General features: G+C 32.2%; 1 protein-coding gene across 7 annotated transcripts in view; it reads right to left on the reverse strand.

Annotated features, from left to right (window-relative positions):
- The window catches only part of LOC112692512 (cardioacceleratory peptide receptor), a 342,250-nt gene that overhangs the window by 37,834 nt on the left and 282,182 nt on the right, over positions 1–22,234 (reverse strand). For all 7 annotated transcript variants that reach the window (XR_003149419.1, XM_025567189.1, XM_025567190.1 and 4 more), the window contains one exon: positions 15,884–16,211. Coding sequence is in view for 6 of the 7 variants with exons in the window: in XM_025567189.1 (XP_025422974.1) it covers positions 15,884–15,988 (105 nt within the window). In the remaining variant the exon portion in view is untranslated. The remainder of the gene's footprint in view (positions 1–15,883; positions 16,212–22,234) is intronic.

The following is a 22,234-nucleotide window of genomic DNA, read 5'->3' on the forward strand; positions in this document are numbered from 1 at the left end:
ATAATTATAAATTAGATAATAATTATTACCTATTTACCTTAGGTACTTATCGCTTACCTACTTCATAGTGGTTTTAGATAAAAACACTAAATATCAATCTGAAGCGTATATAAATATAGGTTTAATTATTTAAATATTAAATACTTTATTAAAATTAAAGAAATTTAAAACAAAAAACAGTTTATTTCATTTTTTAAACAACTGTAATTAAAAAAAAGATGTTTCGAAAATGTTTCAAAAAAACTAATTTTTAATTGGTAATTTAAGTAATTATCTTAAAATGTTTAAAAGATGTATTTGCATGCTGTATAATCACTTTTAAACACTGAGAATATGAAATGAAATGAAATATAAATTATACATGTAGTTATTACATAAAAGTATATTGGACAAATATCATTTTTTAACTATAAATAAAGCCAGATATTTAATCGTTTGAATATTAGTGTTTAAAATCCTCTTAAACCCAATAATTGTCTGGTAAAATCTGAAAGAATGTCATCATTGTATAAATAAAAAAAGTCCATTAAAGCCTTAAAGATCTCATTTTCATCCATTTTAGCTAACATTGTAGAAAATAAGAAGTTAAAATTTTCTGTAGTTTCTTGTAATCTTTGAAACCGTGAATTTAGTTGAAATATAACTGTATCAATCACAGGTAAAAAAATTTTAACCCTAAAATTGTTATGTTATATTTAGACGACGATCACCATCAATTTCATCAAAAAAGTCTACTCCTCTTAACATGAAAGTTAGGAGTAATTCCCCATTTGGAGCATAATTCTTTTTACTCCAATAGTATATTTTCATAGCTATCTCTTAGGATTTCTATAATTGTTTTGGCATGCATTGTGCACATTTGTATTTTATTTCTGAAGGGATTTGGATACCTCATGTAATGCTCCCATAATTTTTTTCCGAAAATATAAAATTAGAACAAATTCCATATATTCTAGTTTTTTTATTTATGAAATTATGAAATCAATAATTTTATTTTTTAGGTTATTTATTGTGAAATCAATTATCAAATACCGAAATAGATTATTTTATTTAGGCCGGGCCCGGAGGCCCCTGCTGTCTTTGGGCTCCGTATTTGACACTTCTAACACCTCCGGTAATTGCGCCACTGCAATACGTGTAACAATTGTTTAAGATGCGCATTTAATATTTTGTACCAAATTGTTCAACAATCCGGCTTTTTTGTTACTATATACTTAACATATATATATTTATTTTGAGGTTACTATGTACACAAGTTACACGTGTACGTATATTTTCCAAAGTTAAAAACATAAAAACTAAATTAAGATCATAAATTTCTAAAGATATTATGGACGCTCTATTAATGATAAACATTGAAAAAGATTATATTGTTGTAAATACTATTGCTAAAAGTGTAACAGAACTATCCAGGATATTGATTTGAGATGTTATTCATATGTATTATTTAATTTGTTTGACCTTTTATAACTTTAATATTAATTAAAAAAATGTATAGTATTATAAAAATGATGTACTTATTGTAATCTGTAAATTGTAATTAAAATAAATATGAAACTGTGTCATAATTTAAATCGCCGTTTTATTTATAATGTTTGATGTCACAAGTGGTATATCTAGTGTAGGGGCTATGCCCCAGTGACGTGAAGTATTGAATTTAAAAAAATAAATCATAAGAATAACAAAAATATATTTTCTTAATATTCTGACAAGTTAAAATGAAGTTAACAAAAAAATATAACAACAAGACAACAAGTAAAATTTTATAAAAAAGTCGACAACTGATAAAAATGATAAAAGGTTTAGACATAAACAAGTCTGGCTAAAATATTTATTTTCTATAAACAATTTAGTTACGTTAAATATTATAAACATCAATATAACTAATTACTTAATCTTGAATCGTTCCAGTAGAAACTATTCATATTTTGTGAAATATTTCAATTCGAAATAGAATCTTATTTTATATGAATATATAATATAAGTATCTAGTATACAATATATGCTGCACACTGTATTAGTGAATACATAAATAAAAAAGAAATACATATCCAAAAGTCAGTCAATAGTATTATATTATTTATTCTTTAGTAAATATTATATTTACTTATTAATTATTATTTTTATTTATGTTTACAGCTGAAATGGAAAACCACCCTCGCTGTATCAAAAACATGGATGTCATAGCATGGGTTCCTGGTATTCCCGGAGATGGTCCTAAATTTCCTGTACCAGTTAATTCCCGACCTGGAACTCTTTGTTTAAAATACAAAGGAATGAAAATCTTCAGTACGTAAAATCTAATATTGTAAACAATTCGTCGTTTATAAAGATCATGTTTTTCCTAAGGCTCTTTTATCACCGAATTTTGCGTACAATAGATGTTTCACATTATTTTTTTTATATATCAATATTATTTACTACTCAAAAAAATTAGTACATTCCTCAAATTAATAATAATCTAAAATTAGTTTAAAACATTTTACATTTGGTGTGACCGACGAGAAAAAAATATCAAAATTATAATTAAAGTATAAAGTAGAATAATAAAGAAAACTTCAACAGATATAAGTCTTAATACACGCACATTAATATGTAATCATGATATTAAGAATAATAAGTTTCATAAATGCTTAATAAACTTATTTTTCTTGTTATTTTTAGTCCCATGTAAATCCACTAAATTACAAAGCGACAGCAACATAGCTAAGGACGTCAAAGAAAAAAAAAATAATGCCAATGATAAACTTAAAAGCAGCAGGTCACCTACTCAAATCAGGTATAAACCAGCAGACTCAGAAGGAGAAGTAAGGAGTTGTTCGGAAGAACAAAAGTTTTCTGCTGTGCCCTTAAAACGTTCTGTTGGTGTCCAATGGAATGTTGATGATATCGAAGGCACGTCTAAATTGATTAATCCATTGCAGACATCGAATAGAAAATTTGATTATATTGAAAATGTGAGTTTACCTATACTAAAAACCAAATAATAACAATATTACAAGGGGGGAAGGTTTTTGGGTCCGGACCTATAATAATAGTATATAGTGTATTTTAATTTCCCATTATCTTCTATATACAATGTTTATAGATTACCTATATAATATACCTATAATATATAAACCATACTATAGTAGTATATTAATAGTAATTTGTTGGTATTGAGTTAAGCTATAATTATAATTAGAGAACAGATAAAAAAAAATGTTGGACCCCCCCCATAAAAAATTCCTGGGTACGCTCCTGCAATATTATATAATGCACATATTTAATCATGTTTTCCATAACATTTTTTACAATAAAAGTGGATTAAATGTTGTTAAATGACATCTGTAACGTGGCAATAATCGATTTTACAGAAAAAGTTGATTGCGGATACAAAGAATTGTAATCCATTCAATAAAGACATAAAAGTTAAAAAATTTCAAGTACCAGCGGTGGTTAATCATTACAACACCATCATGAAAAAACCTGTCAACAGTTTTGATAACAATGTTAACAATGTGTCGGTAATATATGATGTAAGAAAAGAACTTGGTGGTGAGGACCCCGAAGGATTATACTTGATTGAAAAAGAAAAACCTAATTTTAAACATGGTACTGTGAGAAGTTTAATCAAATTTTATGAGAATATGAATGCTGCTTCGGCAAATAAATAATATAAGTTGAAATATAACTCAAAAAATCAGGATTCAGAACACTATTTAGTTAGTATCGCATTATAAAATTGTTTATAAAAAACATTGTGCTGTTATATATTTAAGAATAAATTGTAAATAATTGTTAATAAAGATATGTTCTAACATAATACATTCTATCAATTTCATATTTTATAAATATAATATGATATTCAGTGGCGGATTCACGGGAGGGGTTTTGGGGGTTAACCCCCCCAACATCACGAAAAATATATATTAAAAATCAATAATTTTATGAATGAAGAAAATGATTTTTTAAAATAAAATTATTATTATTAAAATAAATTTCATTTTTGAATGTGCACTACTGCATTAAAAAGTAAAAACCCTTGATCAGTCACTGGCAGCAATATTGTAAATAATATCCTAAGTGCCAAAGAAAACAATTTTCAAACCCCCCCCCCCCCATAAAAAAATCCTGGATCCGCATCTGATGATATTGCATACCGCTTGTTATGAAATGATTTAATCCACGATGTATTAATATTAACATTAAATTTAATTAAATAATTAAAATAATTTAATGGGATATTTGTTAAACCAACCAATTTCTTCAAAATTATATTTTATAACATAATCATAAAGAAAATCTTAAGAAAATATTTGTATCCAATTTTCAACCATTAAGTATAAAAAACTCTTCTTGTATATTGTGGGAAAGTGGCAGCCACCATTAATTGTCCATAATAATATGGGTACATAAGATGTTGTATCAATTTGAGAAAATATTTTATCGGTTGATATTAGAGCATGCCAGATTGTCCGAACAGAAAAAAATAAAATGGCGATTTTATATGTCAGGGAGTGTGTACCTAAGGAAGCGTTGAAAGGCCAACTATATGTTTTTTTTTATCTCATTATTATAGATTATCACAACTCATTATTATCAATTAGAATTTATAAATTAAAAAAATGTGGAAAAGAGGTTTTGTGAGTGCTTTTAAACTGTTGAAATGGATTCAAATTGTTGCAAACCATATTACTTAGTACTTACTACTTTAGTAACATAGATTAAAGAGTACTTTATTTAATGGTTATTAGTTAGTGATTATACAGTATAAATTTGGAATTATTTATTGACAGAGGTATGTTAATAGTAATTATTTGCAGTGACAGTTCTAATAAAAGGGCAGGATAGGCTGCAGCTCATACAAAAATTTTTCCCTAGAATCGTGACCGATTATTTGCTTTTTAATACTATAAATCACATGTCTTAATTATCAGTGTTAACGTACTACAGTTTATGTACTTATTACCATATTCAATTATTATATTACGAGTATAAGTACTTCGATAATGAATTAAAACCATAATATAATAAACTATAATAAAAACAATAATTCTTTACCATTCATCTCAACTCCATGGCTACCAATGGATTCATTTAAAGTGCATTCAGAATGGTTTTACTGTTACGCAAGATGATGTAAAATGATTAAATTAATATAAATACTCTTTAATCTATGTTACTAAAGTAGTAAGTACTAAGTCATATGATTGGCAACAATATGAATCCATTTTAATAGTTTAAAAGCACTCACAAAACCCCTTTTCCACATTTTTCTAATTTATAAATTCTAATTGATAATAATGAGTTGTGATAGTACATAATAATGAATTGTGTCAACGCGTGAATTTGAATTGCGTTATGGGATAATTACGAGTTATAATTGATAATAATGAATTGTGATAATCTATGATAATGAGATAAGAAAAAAACATTCAGTTGGCCTTTCAACGCTTCCATACGTATGTATCGAACCGATCTTCGGGTTGGTTTGACTTTCAACCGTAAAATCACGTTTGAATTTATTGGCCGTAAATTAGCGATACTATACTATATTAACGATATATGTATATAAATTAATTAAATTTTTGTTAGTTTTTAAAATAATTTAATTTACTGTAACAGTACTTGATACATGGTTATTAGTAAGGCGCGGATTTCAATGCAAAATTCATTTTTTTTCTAAATTCTTACGCAATGCTCAGTTTGGCAAAAATATATTTCAAGCAGTGGCGCTGACTTGTATTTTATTTTGCGGGGTAAAGTATAAAAAAGTGTTTATACCACCACCCAAAATGTTAGAGCAAAATAATGACAGGTTACATGATTGAATGATTATATTGTAAATTTAACAATCATAAAGACGTTCGCTTCGCTCGCAATTTATCACTCCAATTTCATCTATTAGGTAGGTACTATTCAGCAGTGACGTATCCGGGGGGAGGGGCGGTAAGGGGTTATAACTGACAGCCCGCACAATTTAGTCTATTTTAGAATACGATTGTTAAATGTGCCGCTTAAAACAGCACATAATAATAATATAAATTCTGATCAAGTGAAATGTCTCATATTTTATTATAAATCAATAATCATACAGACTGAAAATGATAATTATAAATTAGGTATTAATTATTACCTATTTACCTTACTTATTGCTTACGTACTTCATAATGTTTTTAGAAAAAATTACTTAATATCAATTTGAAGCGTATATAAATATAGGTTTAATTATTTAAATATTAAATACGTTATTAAAATTAAAGAAATGTAAAACAAAAAACCGTTTATTTTTTAAACAACTGTAATTAAAAAAAAGACGTTTCAAAAATGTTTCACGGGGCTATTGGTCATTTAAGTAACTATCTTAAAATGTTTAAAAGATGTATTTGCATGCTGTATAATCACTATTAAACTGAGAATCGAAAGGCGTTTAGCTTTTTCATGTGTTGCGAAATAGATATAGATAAATGTCAATGTACCTACGTTTTTATACTTGATAAGGTATAAAGACATGCATTGATAGGCGAATTGCTCTATCGTATCATAGTATCCTACCATCTATAGATCGACTGTCACTTAATTTGTACATTCCTAAAGTTTACTAACTAGAGTATAAATTTATCCACTCAACCCACCTCACACCCCCCCAAACAGCAGACACCCACCACCATAGTTAAATAAAGGGGCGAACTGCCCCTTAAAAGTACGTGATCGGCGTTACTACTTCTATGGGGACAAGAGCTTTGAAACGTTTGTAAACGAAAATGTCACGTGAAACATTTCGCGTGCTCGTAACCACACCGCAAACAAATGATTCGAACTGCGATCCATCAGACGTTATGTTCCATCGCGTTGTGCACTACGGCCAAGGTGCGAGCAAGGCCGTTTTAGGCTATACAGAGGCCCATGGACACCTGGAGCTTAGGGGTCTTTTTACTGAACCAAAAAAAGTTGAGTAAAAACATTAAAAGTTTATTTTGTATGATGACTTTTGTGTAACCAAAAGATATGAGTTATTCATTTTAAAGAAAATTTTTTTTAAATAATGAAATGAAAAATATAATATACCTAATGTAATTAAGCGTTCATTATTTATTCGACGTTAATTTGTTGATATTTACATTGTTATTTATTTATAATTTTTTTTTTACAATTAAGAATTATTTTTCTTACAGGCAGTGGTATTAATACGTTACAGATTAAAATTCAAAGTTATAACTTCTAATATTAGGGGCCCGCAACCAGAAGGGGATCCTGGGCACGTGCCCCAAGTGCCCATAGGGTAAAGATGGAACTGGGCGCGAGTTTTCCAACGTCACATATTCAAGACGTTCCGTAGACGACATGATGTCCTGGGTGCGCACGATATTAGCACTGAAGGGGATCGAAAAAAAGAATGAAAAAAAAAAGTATAGAAACAAACGTAACGAAACGTACACGCAAGCATTCGCGAAACGGGTCTTATTTGCATTCGGACGTCCGGCTCGTTCTGCTTTAATATAACCCCGTCAACCGGCAGTCATCAGTTCACCAGTGGTGGGACTAGACATTTTTACGCCGGGGAAATTGTTAAAATTACGCCCTATCATAGAACAGTAATCAAATACTCTTCTCGAGAATTTTTTTCTAATAATTAATATACAATCATACTTATTGAGTTTTAACCTAATATTTAACAAGTATTTAACCTAGTATTTAACAAAGGTAAAAATATCAAATTAGTTGTTAATGATTACAAAAATTACACCCTCTAAAATTTTACGCCCGGGGATGAATCCCCGTCTTCCACCCCCTAGTTCCACCCCTGATGACAACACACCGGACGAAAGCGTTTCGGTAACACACGTTAACGGAGTTCGCGCACATGGCGACGGGTTATTTTACACGTGCGGCGATGACGTCGACGATCGGTTTTGCCCGACAGTGATCGCCCAGAACTCAAGCCACCAGCGATCGCAGTACGGTTGGGGCGAAAATTCTTAAAACGCCATCGGAACGTTTTCCGTTTGAAAACATAACGATTGTTTTCGACAATCGCGTCGACCAACGTCCGAGACGTTGAAGTTCTCGAGAATAAAATGTATGGCCCTGCTAAGAGCCATCCGCGATCGGTTTCGAAGACGTACACGAGCACCGTGACTACAATGGTTGCTCCTGCCGCGAAAAAACTGCGTTCATACGCCCGTGCCGAGGACATTTTAATACTTAAATGTCGCACCACACGGTTGTGATATTAACAAAAACAATGTTAAATAAAAAATGTGCATACAAACAATCTCGCATAATTACTTTTCGTTTATTATTTCGTAAAGTACCGTCTTCGGGTAGCTGCATTTATCACGTGTCGGCGTGTTATTTGTCCTGATACATGTTTATTGTAATGATAGCACCACAGGTTGCATGTTATAAAAAATAAAGGCGAAAATTGTATCGCGTTAGTTGACACGAAACTGTGTACTGTACATTATTACACACCTGTATCGCAAATAGGACTAGTATATTTATAGATTTTGACTGTCCGAAAAGTCGTAAGAAATGAATTTCATAATAAAATATTAATTCTGTAAAAATTTATGAAAACGATAAAACAATTATAACGGGAATATATAACTAATTGTATTATTAAATATCCACGTATTCGAATATTCTCATAATACTGTCCATCTTTAAGGACGTGAGTTTTGCAAGTGTACGTGCATCGTTGTTGTAATTTATAATAATAATTTTACGTCGGAGCCAATACTGCGGGTTGTATTCATCACATCATATTTATTTCACGATTAATATTCGTTTTAGATTGTGAGCGTCGTAACGGTTTTACCATATGATTATACAACAATTGTGTCCGGGTATAGTCTCCGGAGTGCGGTGGTATTATTTTTTTTCATCGAAACATTTTCAAATAATAAAAGTCGATTTCGTGCGGGATGCACGTGTTTCAGAATACGAAATATTTACCGTGAGTGCGGATTTTCTGGCGTTGTCGGAACGACGCGACTCGTGATTGCCTCATCGCTGCGCGAGTTGATAATCATGTTACTCGTGCGAAAAGCAACAACGGTACACAATACGTATATATTATCACGATGATTATTATTATAGTGTTCTGTACGTGCGCTATTTGTTTTCGACAGATTTATAATGGTCGTTAGTGGCGGAAAAAATTAATATCGGCCGGGCACTACAACACTGCACCGTTCTCCGCGGTTGCCGTGATTCCCAAACGATTATGACGCGCAGCGATCATTATTATTTTCCGTCCGAAAACGTTTTAATACGTTATCAATACACACTGGACGCGCGTCGTGAGCACGTTCGTACACGAGTGGCAGTAAGCGGCCGGGTCAAAAGTCGTACGCGCGTAATTATATTGTACCGTGTTTACATACCGTAATCGTATTTTATATGTATACTATTATTATTCCGAACCGTGTTCGCTCGCCAATTGCGGGCGGAACGCAGTCGTCTTCGGATTCGGATCATCGCAGCCATCGGGAAAAACGAGCGGTTTCGCTCGGCACGACGCTCCGGAGGCCCATTGCGCGCGCACACCGATGCGCTGTAACAGTCGTGGCGATTTGCGAGGATAACCGTTTATTTATTTGAACATTATTATCGTTATTATTTGTTTTCTTATTTGTTCGCGTGTCGGCCAGCGAGACGAGGCAAACGGGCTGAAACCAAAAATATGGTCCGATCGTGGCGGTAGTACACTTGTTTATTAGTGAACGCTCGAAGGAAATCCGGAACGCGGTCAGCGAAACAAACGTGTTCGGTCGACAGTATCGGACGGTGTGTTGGTTCTGGGGGCTGTAGCCCATTTGCGCCCCGAGGGTTATGGACATTTGCGCCCAAAATAAAAAACTTAACACCCTGATTTATAGCCCAAATGCGCCCATTTTGCATGCAACGTTGCCGTTGTTGTTTAAAAATATACAATTCTATGTAAAATCAAAATTAAAAAAAAGTAATAATTTTAAAAATAATGTTAAATACTAAACAGTATACATATTATATATACATATATATTATTTATGTTGTATTTTTTCTTTTTCTTCTTTACGTCGTGATTTTATTTTACCCTTCTTGATTTCATTTATTTTTAGATATGATTCTACTTGTATAAGTTTTAAATTTTCAATTACACTAGTCAATGGAGGATGAGGTGAATAAAATTGGGAGTTAAAGTGCTTGTGAAATGATTCAGCGCAATTTGTGGTGCGAGGTGCGTCTGTTGGAGGTTCAGCCCAAATTGATGGTGGAAATGGACATCCTTTAATGATATAGTTATTAAATACATAATCAGAAAATTCGGATAAATTTGTCAAATTGAAATCTGGAGTTAAGTTTTGTAAATCAAAATAAGCATCTTCCACTTCATTTGACGGTAAAAATGGTAACCCAAAAAATAATGTTAACCATTTAGCGATATCGCATGACTGATTCTTGTACAATTTTTTAAGATCTGACAAAGAATTTATTTTTCGGTACCTAGATTGACCTAAATGAAATCTACAGCCTCTTATTTTGCTGTCTGGAAATACATTTAGAAATGCTTTGTGTGCTGCGATTTCAAAATCTAAATGGATTGATAATGGTGTAAAATTTTTTTGTAATTTATTTGTACATAAATGGCAAATAAAGTTCCACATAGCCCGATAACATTCAAATGATTTTGATGGTAAAAATCCAATAACAAGTGGTATATAAAATCCATTTACATATATATGAATACCATATATTTGATAAAAATGTGATGGTCTATAAGTAAAAGTACCATCACCAAAAATATCAGAATAGTTGAAATCGCATAAAAAATTTAAATTCGTTTTACATGTAATCAAAATAATATTATTTACATTATCAACATATGTAAACTCTTCGTTTTTATTTGTTAAAATTACTAAATTAGAAATCTGTTCAATTGCTTCGTTGAGTGATTTAGGAACTGAGGGTAATATTTTTCGACGTTCTCGGTATATAGACTTTCTGATATTATGAACATCAGAATTCTTAGCGGTGCTGCACGTGGAAAGCTCTGTACGTATTATTTTATTAGGTCGTAAAGTTAAATCTTCACACGCTTTTCTTTTACACCTACCTTGAACGTCCAGTAAGTTTAAATTTTCTTCAGTTTCCGGATCATGGGTATGGCTGTCTTTAATTTCGGTTAACTTCGTTTTTGAACTATTGGTTTTGACATACGCACTACAGGTTTTTTTTACACAACGCCAACTTATATCTCCAGAAACAAGGGTTCTACTCACGTGATATTTAAAATAACGAAAAACTAAACAAAGTTTTTGTTTACTTGAATTAGTTATATAAAATTCCATTATAGTAGTACTCACTATTCATGTACTGATGCAACTGACACATATAAAATACAACTGATAAATGCATTTTTATATAATATAATCTTTATCGATTGGGATTTTACAATTTCGATTAGCACGACTAACGACAAAATATTATTATCTTTATCGATTTTGATATTGGTTTCGATTAGATTGGGAAACGATCAAATATTATTTTAGATTTTATAGTTACACGCCAATATACTCAATAAATGGCAACGTTGCACGATTTTCACCTGATCTAAATCGGGCGCATATGGGCTATGATTTGGGGCGCAAATGGGCTACGATAAATGGGTTCGGGCGCAAATGGGTTGCGCCGGTTCTGGGGCCGTTGGCAACGACAAGACTCTGACAAACAGGGCGACAATGAATAGTGTATATTTTAAATTTTCATTTTCACGTTTCTTTATTGTTTTTATTGAATAATTTCATGTCCATATGTAAATGGATTTATTACTCGAAGCACGTACACGAAAACGAACACAATAATTGCCGCAGCAGCCATCTTGGAACATTATTGTGGTTCGTTCGGATTTATTTTTTAATATTATTCTCATTGGACGACCACTGCACTGCGCTATGTGATTCGAGTCCGGTTGAAATCAATACTATCGGTTTTAATAATATAGTGTATTTTTTTAGACGTTAATATGTTAACTCACACATACAATCGCGTAAAATATGTTGACTGCAGAGGAGAGAAGATAAAGAATATTATAGTTTGTAGATTACAGTAAATATTAATGGTTATAAACGATTTCTTCGGGATTAAAAAATAATAATAATGATATTTTATCGTATGGGTACGTACAACATTAGATTTTAGTGCATTACATGCAAGGACGTGTCGATGTAAGTTTTTTAACGTACAGTTATTGCTGGGCAAAGTGTTCTGCAGAGTTTTTCTCCGATCGGATACTCTTAAATATTTTCGAAAAATATCGAAAGTACCGAAATTAAATATCCAACCTCTGATTGTACACTGCGCTATATCGTTAAGAGCATATGTACACGGTTTGATTTTTTTTTTAAATGGCTATTTTTTACACCGAGCGTAAATCCTGGGTTTTTTTATAACATCTTTTCAACTATCCTAAAACAAACTAGGGGTGATTGTTTCAGAATTTTTAATTTTTTTAGATTCTTAGGAAACCGTGTTATGCATTTTAATTTTTTTATTTTTTCCTTTTCGGATGTTTTGTCAAACCGTAAATGGATATTTTTGATAATAAGCAGAACAATTATGATCGACCAAAATGGAATTGCAAAAAGCAAGAGAAATGTACTTCTATAGACGAGTTTTCGGTTTGCCCAAAATAATATTTACAGTACACAATGTGATTTGTGATAAGACCAAATTAAATTTTCTGTGGCAGGTGTTCCATCGATACTGTGCGATATGCCGAAAATAAAGTGAAATTAGAAGTATTATTTCGGGTTCGGTCAATGATTTAAATTTAGTAGTGGTCGTCGTATCAGAAATAGGAGTTACCACAATACATCGCATACGCATTTTGCAGTATACGATATCGAAGGGATAAATATTACGATAATATCTCGAGGTTGGCTCGCGTTGGGGTCCTCAGCAGAGGAGGAGAAAATGCCTATTTCAATTTCATACGTCATTCGACCGATTTTGATATTCAGAGCCTTCTTAAAGTTTAGAAATGCTTCATTATATTTACTAATATAATACTAAATATGTTATGCGCATGCAAGCGCACGCGTGCCAACGCTTTAAACTTTTATCACGTACCTGTATCACGGAAATAATAATAATTAATTATCTAATTAAAAATAAATCGCGTCCGTGTGTGTAATTCGAATCGAAAAGGCTTATATATCATAATGTTGAATACCCGATGCGCGAGAGTTTTGAAAATCACGTCGCTGCTATTCAATCGTGTCTACATCCTGCTTCAACAATTGTCGCGCACAGTATAGGTATACAGTGTTGGACAAAATGAATAGGAAATCGATTTTCAAATTCAAAAGTCGGAAATCATGACCTTAAGAAATTGTCTTGACTTTGCATTAAAAAAAAATTTTAAATCAAATAAAATATTGTTATAATTATTTTTTAGTAATTTTATTTTAATCAATAATTTTTTTACTATTCATATTTATATTTCTTTAACTTAATTATAGTGCTATATTTTTTTAAGGGGATTTTAATGTTTATAATGTAACAATTAAAATTAAAATAGCTATAAAATAGACTGTTGTACTTTTATTTCAATGCATAGACATAATAAACCCTCAGGTAAACGGTTGCTGGTACCATTATCCATTTTTTGTACATAAATAATTAATAACTGATTACTCAAAAATTAAAATCATTACAAGGCTGTTTAATAATTCAGACGAAAACTCCTTTGGAATATGATTTTCAAAATCAACAGTTAAAATCATTTTCAAACTGATTTTTAAAATATAAAACAATTTTAAATTATGCTCAGCTTTTTGTATATGACGTATTATTGTCCAATATGTGGCAAAATCTAATGAATGTTTAAACATTTTATTTATTTAGTCTCATTATTTTAGATTAATAATTGGTAGTTCAGAGTTGGTTTCCGTCGAAAATGTTGACAGTAATTTTTTCTTTCATTTTTGTGACTGTTTCAATATTTTATAGCTTTTTTTTAATTTTAGGTTTTAAGAATTTATAATAAATGTAATAATAAACTGTAAATATATTGTCAATAATATTATAATTAGCTATTAAAATATTGATGTGTTTATTTACTATCAACTATCATACTATGTAACTATTATGTAACTGTTTTTTATTAGTGAAACTGTGTTTTATCTATTAATTGCTATTAAACATAATTAATGTGTAAAATCAATGCATTATTTACAAGTAATCGGTATTTATTAACAAGCGAGCTCATCAGATTTCAAAGTTACACAAATAAAAACAACTACACACAGGGAAAGTATCAGATTTACAATCTTATCTTTAAATTTATTTTGATTTTTTAACACTTTGAGTCCTTTTCTTATATCTTTTCAATTTTAACATTTTCGAGATAATACACATTATTTTTATTATGCAAGATTGCAGAATTATCAAAATATCAGAAGAAATTCATGCCGTCTGCGAGTGCCTGTGTTTAGTGATTCATGAAAAATGTTTATACCACAAATGAAATTTAATGTTGTATCTGAGTTGTTGTTTTAATAACGTTATTAAAACAGAAACGAAATCTTTAGTGCTTTGAATAAACGTTTTTTGAATCAACAAATAACTGACTGTGGAAGAAATTTTAATTATTCAAGTACACATACTTTGTTGGCAATTAGCGAACTATACAAAATAAAATGTAAAACAAAATTAATATGTATGATAATACCAAAACATTTTGGGAAAGCAAAGTAATATTGTTATATGTTACAACGTAAACTAGTTATATATTAGTTATTTATTGTTTTTTTTAAAAAATATAATGGAATTAAATGATAGAAAAAATAACGGGTACGTTTGAAATAACATAAATAACATTCTAATTATTATAGCATACATTTTGAGTTTAACACGTTATTACTATACACTCTTTAAAAGTGTTTATTTTTAATGTATTTTTTAAATTATAACGCTGTTACATTTGTGTTGTTCATCGAACAAATCACAAGAACAGTATAAATTCGGATAATGTTAAAAAAAAACATGTCTAATATGTCATCGAATTTCAATGACACCCTATTGCGTGTATAGTCGTTTAACAACTTTCAAATTTTGTGGGTGCTTAAACCTCAAGGGAACGAATAAGATAGAAACTTTTATTCTGTAATTTGAATTAACTTTAAAATATTATAAGATTAAAATGATAACGTCTCAAGAATGTGTAAAAACGAGGTGTGCATATAAACGCTTTAAACCGATTGTCTCTATGTATAACAATACTGTGTGCAATGCATAAGCCTCATTGATATTATTTTACTTTTGTTTTTTATTATATACATAGAAATTTAAGATCTATGTATTTACGTACATCTTGATTTTAATAACGTAAATCGTTTTTTATTGACCAGATGACATGGAACGTACAAAAACCCGTATTTTTAAAAATACGGGTTCATAGTCATCTTTGCATATTTTTGCCACTTTAAGCTTTGTCTATTATAAATATGGGTTTGGTCGAACTGTACTAGGTCCAAGAAAAATTACCGAAAAAATTCTTATATTGAATTTCTATACAAGACAATAAAACACGGGAAAAAGAATAATAATTTAATATGAAAACCTTCATTTACGATCGTTTTGTAATAAATATTATTTTGTCGAAAACGCAAAAATAATTTTCTTATACATTCCAATTCAGATGATAAGTCATTAAAAATACAACATCACTGCATATTATGTAGTTTATAATAAAAATGTAAACATCACCTATTTTGACATAAGCGCCCTTCGACCATTTCAATTTAGGAAAGAAGTACTAATCGACTATTTCCATAAATATCACGCAGGTATAATACATATCAATAATATTTTTTTTTATATCTAACGAACACATAAATATGCATAGACTTACTTCGTAGAAATAGAACGAGTTTATTTCTTCGGCCATGTACTGTTCTGTTACGTTCGTGTATTTCTGAGTAGTCATCTCTTCTTCGGCCACGGTCACGGTTTCCATGTCGTCGTTGTTTTCGCTACTGACGTTTACTACAAAATCAACTGTTATATTTTTCTTATTTTCGTTGATTTCTTTCCGTTTTGCTTTTTCAACTACTTTCCGGTACGGTCTTCGTGCCGTTTGTCGCGATGATTGACCATTAACCCAGGTTATCGGTTAGTCCTCGGTGGTGATCGAATTGCCGTCGCTGCCGTTCGTTTCTCGCTTGACGGCTGACACATTTCTATAAAGGAAAGACAAAAAACACCGTTGTTAATCATATTGCTTTTAGAAACGTATAAAGTAAATCACAGTATTTGTTCAAGTTTTGTTTCATTATTACGTATACGTAAACAATGTTTATAAACGCACATTTTTTTATTCGTATCATATATATATATATATATATATACGTATATAAATTTAAACAAATATGTAAATTCACATCTAGAGTTTAAATACAAGAGGAAATTGTACACCAGTATTTCTCGAATGTTTTTGATTTATTTCGCCCCCTTATTCGTAAGAAATCAAAACTGCGTCACCTTCTATAAAAATACAAAAATACTAGGAGTACAATTTTTACAGCTAGCTATTGTGAGTTAATCTAAAATTTTTTTTCATAAAATTCATCTTCGAAAAAACGGTTACACGCATATACATTGAACCAAATATCGTACGTAATTTTGTTAACCGTATGTTTAATTTCAGGGTATTTACTCCGACATACATATTTCATTCAGAAATAATTGCTCTGCCAAGTATTCAGGACGAATGCATTTCCCATTAAGCCCGAGTTTTCCTGGAATCCAAATATTTCCATCTGAAAACAACTTAATTTGAGTCGAAAACGCTTTTAGCTTCACTCCTCCGATCACCACTGAGACGTAAAGAAAAACATTTGTTCAACATTTGTGCTACAATCTAATTAAATAATTATCTTCAAATTTAGATTTAAGTTGCTTCATGAAATTAACGAACTAACTGAAGTCAGTATTATCAAAAGAGTTATAAAAAGTCTGTAAAAAAGTTTCGTAATCCGCCAGTTAGTGAACCATAACCTATATTGGACTCGTACACTATACGTTTAGTAATTTTATCTCAGCTTTGTGATAATCGTCTAGAAAGACTGTTAGTTTTCTAACCGGACGTGTATTACGATGATATATGATATTATGCAGATAATTGGAGTTAGTTTAAGTTAAGATTTTAAGCCGATGGGTACGTGCAAATCGTCGAGTTCGCTTCCGGTTCCTGCTCGTGCGCACCCTACAAATCCTAGACACGCGATAAGTGTAAAGTATGTGTGTGTGTGTGTGAGCAACAGTGATGTATTATATTTTATGAGTAATACGGATTAGGAGAATATTATACAGTAGGTATAAACCAGGTAGAATCGTTTCTCCGAACAGAATGTACTTCCGTTTCCCCAGACGCGGTGACGACGAAGCGAATTCCGTAGACTATAAACTTAAAATGTATTCGCCATGGATTCGTCCACTGCCGTAAAAATATAACAAGTACAATACTTTGATAAATATAAGATGACTGAACCACACTAAAATTGCGTAGATTAAGAAGTACGGACATAAGAAGTTGCGTCTACTGACTATTATTGAAGTAGATTGTGAATAAACAATATTTTTTAAAAAAATAAAGTAAAAATAATTAAAATAGACATGATTTTTTTCGTATATAAAATAACAATGCCAGTGTTCCGACGTCGAAACATGATTTTATGTAACCAATAAATGTTGATTTAGTATAAAATGAATTATGCGTAAGACAATAATATAAAACTGGTTGAATACACGTAACAAGAATAACATGCATGTGATCCGCCTACTCGACTATATATGACTATTATAATTAAAAAAATCAAAACCATAAAGGTTTTTGCGATTCGACTGATTTCACAGAGCATGAAATGATCGGTAGGTTAACGGCCGAACGAGCGTTCGGCAAGAGTTGTAAAAAATTAATTAAAATAATTGTTTCTAAACAATTTTTATATAAATAAAGTAAAAAGGTCCAATATTTTATTTTTCCATAAATTAAATGCACATTACTCAATAATGTACAAACACAAAACAATATGTTCACTCGAGCACCGCCGTTATAAGAAGATTGATAACGCAAGCGATGAGTTCTATAAAAACAGTTTCATCGTTTCATTAAAAAAACGAATCCAAAAATCAGGAGGTATATGGAAGTTGTATCATTGTACGGTGTTTCGGTGATCATATGTCGCGTACTCGATCACGGCGTGTGCGGGCACCGCAATTATGAATTTTCGATTTACGAAAACGAGCGAAATCGTACCGCCCAGAGAAACAGCATGTCGGTGGTTAAGGATAGCCCTGTAGTGCCCGTAGGTCTGGCGAGAATACTGTAGCATCGTACACATTAACGGTTTGTAGCTCGCGATTACGTGCCACCGCCGCAACTGTATAATCGAGTTTTCTTTCACGTTACAAAATACAGTAAATCGGCCGAAACCCGATGTATTTCCATTTCCCTTCTACTCCTGCACAATAAGCACTCCCGTCTCGCATTGCTTTCGATTACCGATCGGCGTTCGCACTCGCTGGCCTTTCTCTACTTATACACCGAAGCATTGCAACTTGTCCAAGTCGTATTCGAACGATGAATGCTGTAGTAATAATATATCAACTATGTCGGTGAACAGAGCAAATTACGCTTTACTCGTGAAAATCACGCACGTTCGAATATAATGTTAATACAGCACATTTTACCCTTTTTTTTACCGGTTATGTAATAGTAAAAAAAATACAACTTTACAAAACGTGTGCTGTATAATTTCGTTCCCGTCGTTCGACTGCACGTAACCGTCTTGTCGTGATTTCAACTGGACTCCACTAGTAGTGACCCATTAGCCGAGGGACGAGGGAAAAACTAGAATTGGAAGGTCGCCCGTCCCGAGAGAAAATCCGCCAGCGGACGGGCCTAGAACACACTGCTGCCCTAACTCGACCACATTGACTGTCGAATTTAAATCCATTAGTATTGAAATCGTTCCCATTGTTGTATTATAACTTCATTAACGGGTTTTCTATCCAGATGTCTCTATTCATACCTCTATTTCCGCGGTGGTTATAGACTCCCTATCCGAGCTATTCTCACACTGACAGGGTCACTTCGAAATCAACTAAAATAACTTTGTAGTTCAGTAACTATATCCACACGTCCACAACAACGTATTCACATCTCCATTCTTTTTCAGCATCCGTTCCAGCATTCTGATCCGTACAACATGCTGTCGATCTCAGCTGTAGTCTCGCTGCAACCGTCTTACAGAGCTTAATACTAACCTGCATTTTAATCGGCGTCGTCTCTTCAAACAAGACACATGTCGCTCGTAGACGCTTCCGTTGTCCTCGGACTTCCATGCGTAGTAACGCATTGTACGTATGGGCCTGGATTATTATATTAGGTATACACGCAACACAGCGCATCGGCCCCACGTTTATAATAAATAAATATTTATGCGTGTACGCACATTGTACGCGGTGCGTACGTGACAACCAGCCACTTCAGCAGCCGTCTCGTTAATGTGATGCGAGCGAAAATGTTCGAGTAGAAAATATTTCCCGCGCGCACCTCTCGACGGTGCATCGGTCCAAAAGGGAAAGGCGAGAGACAAAGGAGCTCGACAGGAGCAGGATATCAGGTAGGTGTACCTACAGTGCGTTGTATAATTTACGCATACGTATGCGAGCAGGTTGCAGGACGCGGGTGTTCGATGATCGTTGCTGGTATAACCATGTATTACAATAGTACCATATATTATGTACCGGATAGGTTACACGTGACAGCCACGCGGTCGCAAAATAAGTAGGGGTTGTTATTTGATTTCGAAAAGTTGACCGTTGGATCTCCCATGGTCCCTACACTCGGTGCGTTGAAATATTTAAATCACTCGAAAACAGTTTTAGATTAGAGCTGCCCGATTGCACTCTCTCTTATTTCTTTTTCTATTTTTGTATTCGTTTCGAGTAAGTTCGTCGTGCTGTACTTATGTCGTGTGTGTTGTGCTGTAGCCACGCGTGAGTTTAGTCCTAATAGGTAATCAGACTAGAGAATTCCGCGGTAAGAAAGTTTCTTGTTTCCAGAAAAAGTGGGCGATTACTACTTCACACTTTTAATCGACATCCTGCTTAGACAAGGGATTCTTTCGTAAGACGTATGAAATACGATGTTCCCGTATAAAATAATAGAATGTTCTTCTTAAACAACAAAATAATACATAATTTGGTGAAAACCGTAGATTACTACTGTTTCGACTGAATCGCATTTAATCCACTTTAAATGTAAAATAGCGCTAATAGCAACACGTTACCTACATACTAATGCACAGCGTATGTGAGTTTATGGTTAGAACATTGTAGTTAACTCAAAATACAGTTAACACATTTAATACATTAGTTCAGTGCGTTAATATAGAATTGTCATGGTGTACGTGCGAGTAAAATTGTATTCCCAGGAGTAAGGAGGTTAAAGGATACAACAAACATAACAAGCTTTTTTTTTTTTTGATTTCCGTTGAGTAATAAACGAATAATACATTTCACAGCGAAACACCGTGTAGTGTTTCTATAATAAGCAATATTATTTATAAAATCGCGCCATCAGATGTCATCGCTATAATCTGTACAAATACAGCACGTAGTATTAGACGGAAGATATTCACTGCGGTTGACTGATTATTCGCCCTTCGTAAGACTATTGCTCGCCGTAGAATTTGTCACAACCACATCGCCGCGAGTACATAGTCATTCCCAGTACTAATAACTTTTACACAGCAGTTAGCTATTTTTATTCGAATCATTGTTAAAAATATTAAGAAATTATTGTAACTTATCCTTACTTCAAAATACAAGTGATCTGTTTATTAACTACCTATCTTCTCAGAACTGCATCAAGCCAATCAAGAACGTGCTACGTCGTTAAATAGTTAATGAGGTATCAATCGCAGCATCCTGCACAGCGATCACTGGACGAATTTGGTATCAGGTATGTGGTAGTTTAATCGAATGAAACAATTGTTTTACAATTTCGAATAATCTGAGACCCTCAACCCAAGATTAACTACGTTCCAATCAAAAGAGAGATGTACGTCCAGTTGCAGTTAGCAATTTGATTTTTAAGGAGGAAAACGGTTTATTCAGTGAGGCAGATGAGGTACAGCGTCCACGGAAAACTATACAAGCCATCAGAGTTTATTTACGGAGTGCAGTTCAATTAAGAGCCAAGCATCTCATGCATGCATTTTTTTTTACTTCCCAAACAGAATGAACAAAGTGAAAACTATATTTACAGTTATATTTCGTCAGATCATTTAAGAGTTAAGAAATTAAGGATCATGCATGGTAAATGTATACGACGAGTAAAATGCCAAGTGAAAAGGATCCATTTCTAGAAACTCGATACGTTTAACTCATGAGTATAGGGTAGTCGGGTAGTGATTTAATAAACCTAAACCAAACAGACTTTACTAACAATTAAATTTCATAATTGTTTTGAGTCTCATTCTCGAATTCATAGACGCAAGTGAAACAGATCTTGCATAATATTATAACATTTAATTAATTAACTGTATTTATTTAAAAGCAATTTGGTTGTATATGATTTTCTTAAAATAATAATTAATAAGTTGTTATATAATAATTAAAATAAAAATAATTAACAATAAAACATATGTATCAATCGTCGAGCTTTAACTGTAAATATACAATATTGAAAAGCAATAATTGAATACATTTTAACATCAAACAAATTCTGTACTGTGAAAGTATTAATATGGTTACAAGTGAATTGCGTATTATTTGAAAAATTGTACGATATTGCAGTTAAATCCTTACACAAGAGGTTACGAAAAAAATAAGCCGTTTCACGTCGTCATTTTTCCGTTAATACGCGTTTGTTCGATATTAATTTTACGAGAGGGTTTTTGAGACATTTTTTATTCTTAACTGGCTATTCATCATAATGTTGCCGCTTTATATGACGACGATGATAGCGCGCAACGGTGCGGGGATGACGACAACGACAACGCTTGAAAAGCGTAAAAAAATGTAACAGAAACAAAAAAAGAGGCAGTAGAAGTAGATAGAAAAAAACCGAAACGTTCAAATAACGGGCAAGTTTATAAATTCGAGTAAGAGTTTTGTGTTTTATTTATTTTTTCATTTTGTATGTATGTGTGTGTGTGTGTGTGTGTGTGTGTGTGTGTGTGTGTGTGTGTGT

Source organism: Sipha flava, unplaced genomic scaffold (genome assembly GCF_003268045.1).
Source record: "Sipha flava isolate LNK unplaced genomic scaffold, YSA_version1 74_pilon_pilon, whole genome shotgun sequence".
NCBI classification, from domain to species: Eukaryota; Metazoa; Arthropoda; class Insecta; order Hemiptera; family Aphididae; genus Sipha; species Sipha flava.